Raw genomic sequence first — 8478 nt, 5'->3', positions numbered from 1 at the left:
TCATATCACAACCCCAGAACAAAGATTTGTTGTGTTGGAATTTTCTGTTGTTTTGTCACCTACGAAGATGAGATTCACGTTAATACAATAACATATTTGAAGGAATCATTTAAATGTTATTAAGTAAAGCAATTAATTAAAAGTTAATTAAATGTCGCATTAATAAAGTGCTAACGTTGTAAATGACCATTTTATTTTCTACGTTCTTACCTTGTGCCATTTCTTCATATGAATTTGACACTGGTATAGATAAATTCGCGTTTGCTCCCCTCCGTTGGTTGTATTCAAGTCCTGTCTATGGTCATATTATTGGTGTTGCTTGACAACCTTGGCGGTCGTCTTTTTCAGAGTAAAGTGCGCTTTAAATCATTCACTTTGTACTTTCGTCAAATTAGACATTCCTTTAAAAATGGCACTTTTTACTAAAGTGGCTTTGGAGAGAGGCTTCAGAGCAGATCGTAATCATTCAGAAAAATTAAACAGAAAGCAAACAAATCATGTATTTATAATTATTAGTGCATAAGTATTGCATACCATTACTATTATTAAACAAGTTTATGAAATCAATCATAGTTTTTCATACTTCAATGATATAAATACATGTATTCATGTGTGTATGTTAAGAATGAAGTTTGTGCATGTACAAGTATACCATTGGGTAACCTCAATATCTGCAAGAGTTTAATCTTCCAACGATCCACTAACGTTGACTTGATAAACTGCAGCAAAATGATCATACCCAGACTTGATCACAAATCGCAAATGATTAACCCTAGTTGTTGGAATCTGCAATAAAATGGAAAAAATTAGGGTCTCCCAATATATGATACACACAAAGACCCTATGACCACATTTCCTTGTTTGAACGCTGCCCTCAAATGAGTGCCGATCAAATTATTTTCAAATGTGTGATTAATCGAGAAACCATCAAAATTTTCATTAGTTTGTTTTTAAATATTCTTGCTACAATGCACAACTGAAAGATCTTTTAATCCAATCAAGCACTGCCTTCCGAATGAGCACCGACTAAAGTTCAAAAAATTTAATGAACGCCGCAGCGCTCAAACAAGTAAATACATACAGTATGCAGCAAAAGCTACATTCAATCCCAGGCAAACTTGTGCAAATGATGGAGATTCATACAATCACTGTAATTTTGAGGCAGCTGTTGTATGGGCAGGTCCGCAGAAGGGCGTGCACCCCTAACCAGGCTTGGATAATTTAATTGCTAATTGATAATGTTGTTGTATTGCATACGACATTTAAAATGATGCCCACACCCATCCTTGAAAGAAATTGTGGATCTACCTTATGTTATACTTGGACATTCTTACCGGAAAATCATCTATTTGCATCTGACCATCTAAGTTGCTCATTTCTATAAAATATCAGAATTACATCAAACCAAGTTTTTTTGAGATTTGAGTTTAGATATAAAATGGTCCTATTTGAGATTTATTTGCACCTTTCTCTGATAGCCTTTCAAAATGAACGGGGTCCTGTTTCATTGATTTTTCAATGCACATATGCTTGACTACAAAAACAAAGATTGTGTTTCACAAACAATTCAAAGGAATCACTAAAGTTGTTTATAAAATGGAGTAACTTGAGCTTGACAACAACTCCTCGCCACCTGATTTGAACTTAACAAACTTGACATGCCAATAACATGGCGGCAAGCAACAAATCAATTGAATGCATAATTCATCCTTATCTACGATATTTATAAAATGATTACCATTTGAACATGTCATTTTGATGGCATCAATTTCGGCAGTGGAAGGAAGACTAATCACGAACTCTTGAGGAAACATTCCTGTTGTCGACCAGAAGCTATTTCTGTCTCTAAAAATGTGTATAATAATTACTCTCTAAATGGAAATGAAAAATGTCCTGAATTGTTAGTGACAGAATGACAGAGTGTGTCCATGTAACCAAGCTCGTAGTTCCTACCCGTCAATGATATTTTCTGGAGGAAATTTCTCATCATAGGCCGTCGACAAACCTATACAAGCTCCTCGTTTGCTAAGCGCAAGTTCAGTCATTTTCGTGTAACGTGTTGTCATTGACAACTTCTTAAAACATCGAACATGACAACAGCCCAGAAACAACGCTAGTGCAACTTTGCTCACCTTAAATGAAGTTTTTTTGAAGACGAGTAAACCGCTGGCGAAACAAGGTCAGTAAATAAATAGCATGTCCGAATTTCTGTGAATATTTGTTATTACACTGTTGTAAGTCTGTCTTTTTCTATGTAACAATTTTTGTTTATCGAAATAAGGAAATTGAAAAAATTTTTTCGAAGTTTTTCAATATTTTCATTGTTTCGGATGAGAAAATTACTTCTGGTAACAAATCATAGATTTTCCAAGAATAGCATTTATTACAGCTGCGCCTGCGAGTCAGCCATTCAAAGATTCAAAGGATTTCCGCTTTCGTTTCCTTCATGAAATTTCCTATAAGATACATGTAATATAATAGAAGTTACAGTCAATTGTGGAATAGTCGCCAGAAGAAGTCTAAAATTTGGTAAGATGTTAAGATAATGACTGACAGTCTTCTGCGTTGTAGCTTTCTTTTATCGCCCACTTTTGGAATAGAAACGTCAACGTAACTCGTAAGACGTTCCATTTCGACGAACGTCTTTAGAAACAATCCTCAACATGAAATTCGTTATTTCATCACATTCTCATACGTTGTAAAAATTGCTTCATTCAGTAAATTGCAGCCCATTGTGTTGAACATTCAAATTAAACTTTAAACATACAGTCTGGTCGTGATTGTTGACTGGCTGACAGCCTGCCAAGTTACATTTCTACTAAACACAGCATTGTTATCTATGAATATATACGTAATTTCCCTGTTTGTATACGTGGATATCGTGGATATTGCAAGTATTTATAAAAACTACATGCATAATGAAAACAATGTTCTACATCTACCAATGACATGTTGATTTTGCAAAAGCCTTAAAAGGATGAATCTGGAGGGATGTGCAGGAGATGAGTACGCTTTCTAGAGCTTTAATGATATGATAGGTAGCATGTGGGGATTACGAAATTTGTAAATGATGCACCTTTCCCTGAATGAAATCCTTCACTGCCCTTGGGCCCATATAGTTGCAATATGCAGTGAATAGTGATTATTTAAACATCATTGCATTGTGTTGCCATGGATACTTTTGCATGTAAAATACATGTGTATATTTTTTTGCTTCACCATCTATTCTTTTAAATATTATATTTGCCATTCTTGTTATCTTGAATATAATAATGAAACAATTGCTGCACGTTTCCTCTATTCCTCTATTTGACTAGTTTTTATCAAAATTCTTTTCCAAGATTGAAGACTGCCATCATGTGCAAACTGTAACCTGTAGAAGATCTAGGGTGAATCAAAATACAGTAAAATCAATATACTTAAAATTCAAAATACTTTACCCACAACAATCCCTCAAATTGATAAAATTTTGACTTCGAAGTATTCTTTATAAATTTTTAACCTACAGAGTTATTGCTTTGGTAATTTGACTTTAAAACGAGCTGCTGGGATATGTTCTTATTTATTATGCATCCACCACTGAATATCAATATATGCCCAATTACATTTAATGCTATGACAAAACCTTTTGCTTTGTAATGAAGGATACGTGCGAAAGTTGTTGTTGTTTAATATGAATAGACTCTCAGCTTGTAGCACAGAAAATTACAATCATTTCAAATAGTCTTTTGCATGTCAATAGTCTTGGTCCATAATCACGATATATAATACTAGAGCAGGGGTCGCCAAACTACGGCCCGCGGGCCAGATGCGGCCCGTTGGGACTCTCAATCCGGCCGGCAGAGACACTTAAGAAAGCCAATTTCATCACTCACATTGAGAAAACTGAACAGACTAATTGTGATTTTGCTATGATATTACTCTTGGTTGAAATTTAACCTTTAAATTTTGAATAAATATTTTCTGAACTAATGAAGCTTGTGTAATGTGCTTCGTTTTGCGCATTTAATATACGTGACAAGTTTTTTAAAATAGACATGTTTCGACATCTCATGATGCCATCTTCATTATAAGTGAAATAATAAATGATACAAGGTTTATATAAAAGTAATATGATACATAAATTACAACAATAAAAAGGAAATAAGATAATATAATGAGGAGCGTCCGAGCGTATTATAAACTAAATATTGTATTGAATTTAAAAACTTGAACATTGACGTCAGGGTTAGTTTTGTTAACGTGGAATGCTTCTTTGATTTTAAGGGAGAATGAGGTGTCGGCAGTGTCGATGATTTTGAAGCAAGAGGGTGAATAGTTGGTTTTACATAAGTTAGATTTAAGAAGGTGTCGGTAGATATGAGAGTTTTTGTCTGTTGTGGTATGTTCCCTAATTCTGGTGGATAAATGGCGCGAAGTTTCGCCAATGTATCTTATTTCCTTTTTATTGTTGTAATTTATGTATCATATTACTTTTATATAAACCTTGTATCATTTATTATTTCACTTATACTGAAGATGGCATCATGAGATGTCGAAACATGTCTATTTGTATGTCTATCATGTACTTCGTTTTATTAAAATTTTCGCTCTTTGACCAGCGGTATACGGTTCGTCGGCCCTCAACATGCTGGATGAAAGTTCATGTGGCCCTCTGGCTGTAAAGTTTGGAGACCCCTGTACTAGAGTCACAGAAATATAAGATACAGAATACGTTCTCTAATCAGTGAATTATATGATTCACTTGCTCTGATTGATTTTTAGAATGTTTTTATTTGTGTGTGCGAAAGTTTGCACAGCTTGGACGTGATACTGAATGGACGAAAAAAGATGTTATCGCTTTAAAAACGAACGAACCGTTTCCATTTCGTTTGTGCGTTGAGTTTTGTCGATACTGTAGGAAATCTCATACATACAAAGCTACGTATCTATGGTTGCTATTTTTTTATGCTCAGATCTTTTACCTCTCACTGTTTGTCTAATCTAAACAGGAACGGCAACATTTTACACTATTGAACAACGGTAGTTGAAACAACACCGATCTCGTCGTTTTGAAAATGCTATCGCTACAACTGGTATCTGAATTACAAGCGGGGAGCAATCTTGTGACACCGTTTCAGCCATGGTGGGAAGTACTTATCGACTATTCCCTCTATGGAATTCTTCTGGCAGTTCTGCTTGGACTGGCTGGTGTAACTCTCACTGGCACATCGGAAATTGTCTGCATACCATTATTTAGCATCAATTCGACGGATCTTAGTATCGTATCTTACGTGAATGCTAGGTAAGTGCTTGTTATTTCTCAATTCATTGCTCAGGCTGTTTTATTTGGAAGACTTTTATATGGAATGTTTAATAATGCCCGACGATATTTGACGTCATGTGTATTTCAAATTTGATTTTTTAATGAATTTGTGATTTTGTGCTGAAGACGTCGATGAAAAAACTTTAATGAGATATGCCAATATCTATCTCTAAGCTATGGCTGTTCTTGAAGTCACCCAAGCTTTGCTATTTTATATGCTTGCAAGATTTTTTATTTATTCTAGTGATATTTTTTGATTTCCTGCAATCTGATTGGCTGCAGGAGGCGTTTTACGATATGTTGACTATGGTCCAAAAGTGTTGTTTTTTTGCAATGAATTTGTTCACATAGTGCTATTTAAATTTTAAAATTGATTCAAAAGACATGTAAATTTTTCAAGGAGAAAACAAAATGTATTGAGATGGTAGTTGAGATCGTAACGAGAATAATTTTACTATTGAGACGAAGTCAGCTTCGCAGAAAACAATCTAATTTTAGTCTCAACAAGCTACACCATTTTAAAAAATGAATTTCTCAAGGATAACGCCGTTTCTTACTGAAAAGTATTCGTTCATTAAGGTTGGTCCTTACTGAAAAGTATTTTCACTTTTGGTGGGAGGGAGAGGAAGTCACGAGGGGATAAATTACATATTTGCTGCGGCGATATGGATTCTGTTCATTTACTTTATGATGGCTTTAATTATCTGTTGTTACGATTTGCGTCTTTAAAATAACGCAGACATTCCATAACCTTCAAACATTTTGTTGTAGATGTTCGAGACGATTTGGCGGTAGCTTTCTCTTGTATTATCCTTACATCGCTCTTATCCTTTATCTGATACTTTTGTTTGGTCATATACTCTCCGTGAAGCTCCCTTCGACTGCCTCATTTCTTGAGCGTATGTTTAATCTTTTTGCCGACTTTAAAACACTCCAGAATTCGTCGTCGTACTATGGTCGCCAGGCAGTCGTGACAAATCCAGAGGAACAGCGCATGAGCGATGAGACAGAGAAGGGCGGCAAGTTTTACAAGACGGTGAAAGCAGAGTTCAAGGAACAAGTTGTCGCCCTTGTGGAACGACTTATCGTCACATTGGCATCAAATCCCGGTTTCTTTGTTGTGTATGTTGTAAAATCGGTAATTAATCTCAGATTTTGTACGTATCATATGCTAAGAAAATATATCAAGGTTTCATTTTTATATATTTTGATATTTTGCGGACGAATATCAAATTATGACTGTTGTTTGCATCATTTGTTAAGGTGAGCACTGCTCAATTTGAAACTTTTACCAAACCATCCTATTTCTAAAAGAGACGTTCAATAATTCTTCCAGAAAACGCTTGGAGTTATAGTGCTCAATGTTTGTTTATGGCTTACGTGGTTTCCATGTTCATACTTGTTTTCAGGTTATTCTGTTTGTCGGTAGCAGTCTCGTCATCGCTGGTAATGTAACCTCACTTCTTTTTTTCGACTGGATGTTGGTGTTTGACTGCGAGCTGACCGACTCCGTAGCGTTGATATACCAAAGTGCGAAATGCACTGTTCCCGCCGCTCCGTTTTTGTATGGCTTGATGATGGTTATTGCAATTTTCTCTGCCTTCATTATGTTGCTCACGTTTCGAGCAATGTTCTGGTTATATCAAACAAGAAACTTTCAGGCAGAGTATTTGGCGACGTGGAAACAACGGAAACACGTGTTGGGAGGGGAGCCTGGTTTTCGCGACTTTCTCTTTTGTCTCATGTTGATGAAGAACAACGGTACGGACGGCGAGGCTGTTTACAATACAGTCAACTCGAGCCTTGAGATATACGACACGCTGAAGTTCGAGCGACATTTTGATCTCAGCTTTACCGTCGCTTCAGACATCCAGTTTGAGCGTGATAATTACATTTGTAATTATATGTTGCAAGAGTTGGGCATGCGCACCAATGAGAAAGGCGAAAGCCACGGACTTATCGATACTCTTAGCATAATCTACAGCAACATAAAAGGAGATGCTGGCAGCAAGGAAGAAGCCGAAAACAGGTATACGAGTTGTAGATATAGTGTTGATTGTGTTTACTGCACTATACGCTCCAGCAGTCCTTCACTATAGTATCTTTATACTAATATTTTACATTTCAGATTAAGAAAAGCATTAATAAACGAACTTGTGTCTCATCCGACGCGCTACAAGGACGCTATCGACAACTACATGGCAAGTAGTCTGTCCTTTTACGAATACATAAAAAGCATCGAAGACGTCTCATTTCGCTTCGGTGTACTGTCCGAGTGCAATTTTGTGTTGATTGCATTTGCCAACTTGACACGCTCTAAGATAGTTCTTTTACGACCGCATGTTTGCTCGTTTGTTTACAGTCCGATATGCAATGAAAGCGAACTGACTGCGGTTCGATACTTAAAACATTTACCGCCGCGAGATTACATAGCTGCGTCAGCGGTCGACGAACCATCGGAAGAGCAGGTTGCGAACAGGAACCGTTTTTTGAATGATGCTATCTACACGAAGAAGCTTCGCTTCACAGCGCTCTCATCGTGGAAATCGGTCGGCTCTAAGAAATACCTGGATACTTTAACGGCAATGCTGCCAAAATATTTGACAGGGACGGAAGAAATTTTCGATAAAGAAGATGGCTCTCCGATTAACCGACCCGTCTGTTCGCCCATCGCGTTGCTGAACGACATCCTACATGAAGACATTGTAGAGGATGAAATGGAGTCTGGCGATGATGATGGGTCTATGGGCATCGAAGGATAGTACGATTTGTTGTCTTGTTCGTGCATATTGAAAAATAGATTTACAGCCTTAGCTCTTCATTTTCATAAAATATAATTGTATTAGCAAGATGTTTGTAAATTTATCTGTTTCGAAAAGAATTTTTAAATTGACAATGGACTTTCTAGTCTGTTAGACCAGGGGTCTACAAACTTTACAGCCAGAGGGCCACATGAACTTTCATCCAGCATGTTGAGGGCAGACGAATCGTATACCGCTGGTCAAAGAGCGAATATTTTGATAAAACGAAGTACATAACACAAGCTTCATTAGTTAAGAAAATATTTATTCAAAATGTAAAGGTTAAATTTCAACCAAGTGTAATATCATAACAAAATCACAATTAGTCTATTCAGTTTTCTCAATGTGAGTGGTGAAATTGGCTTTCTTAAG

At 36.4% G+C, this 8478-nt stretch overlaps 2 protein-coding genes across 3 annotated transcripts; one reads left to right on the top strand and one right to left on the bottom strand.

Moving 5' to 3' along the window:
* Positions 1–475: 475 nt before the first annotated feature.
* On the bottom strand, positions 476–2144 carry LOC124436428 (intraflagellar transport protein 25 homolog). 2 transcript variants are annotated; one of them, XM_046986367.1, is made up of 5 exons: positions 1954–2144; positions 1739–1845; positions 1466–1534; positions 1309–1378; positions 476–786 (listed from the first exon to the last, which is right to left on the bottom strand). In XM_046986367.1, the coding sequence occupies exons 1-5, from the start codon at positions 2064–2066 to the stop codon at positions 750–752; spliced, it is 396 nt and encodes a 131-aa protein (XP_046842323.1). In that variant the 5' UTR covers positions 2067–2144; the 3' UTR covers positions 476–749. The 2 variants fall into 2 exon arrangements, with proteins under 2 accessions (XP_046842323.1, XP_046842313.1); XM_046986357.1 differs by having other exon boundaries at positions 1335–1378; positions 1954–2137.
* A 272-nt stretch (positions 2145–2416) lies between these two features.
* Positions 2417–8154, top strand: LOC124442208. The gene is made up of 5 exons (XM_046992696.1): positions 2417–2529; positions 4992–5284; positions 6077–6443; positions 6715–7334; positions 7434–8154. Exons 2-5 carry the CDS (start codon positions 5058–5060, stop codon positions 8065–8067), a joined length of 1848 nt encoding a protein of 615 aa, XP_046848652.1. The 5' UTR covers positions 2417–2529; positions 4992–5057; the 3' UTR covers positions 8068–8154.
* Positions 8155–8478: the final 324 nt, after the last annotated feature.

Source organism: Xenia sp. Carnegie-2017, unplaced genomic scaffold (assembly GCF_021976095.1).
Source record: "Xenia sp. Carnegie-2017 unplaced genomic scaffold, XeniaSp_v1 HiC_scaffold_1, whole genome shotgun sequence".
Lineage (NCBI taxonomy): Eukaryota > Metazoa > Cnidaria > Anthozoa > Malacalcyonacea > Xeniidae > Xenia > Xenia sp. Carnegie-2017.
This window is presented reverse-complemented; position numbering and strand designations above follow the sequence as displayed.

Coding starts and splice junctions, on each gene's coding strand:
- LOC124442208 (XM_046992696.1), top strand. CDS start 5,058: ATGCTATCGCTACAACTGGTATCTGAATTACAAGCGGGGAGCAATCTT. Junction 6,444..6,714: donor TTGTGTATGTTGTAAAATCG/GTAATTAATCTC, acceptor ACTTGTTTTCAG/GTTATTCTGTTTGTCGGTAG. Junction 7,335..7,433: donor AAGGAAGAAGCCGAAAACAG/GTATACGAGTTG, acceptor TTTACATTTCAG/ATTAAGAAAAGCATTAATAA.
- LOC124436428 (XM_046986357.1), bottom strand. CDS start 2,066: ATGACAACACGTTACACGAAAATGACTGAACTTGCGCTTAGCAAACGA. Junction 1,846..1,953: donor CCAGAAAATATCATTGACGG/GTAGGAACTACG, acceptor ACACATTTTTAG/AGACAGAAATAGCTTCTGGT. Junction 1,535..1,738: donor CAAAATGACATGTTCAAATG/GTAATCATTTTA, acceptor TTGTTTTTGTAG/TCAAGCATATGTGCATTGAA.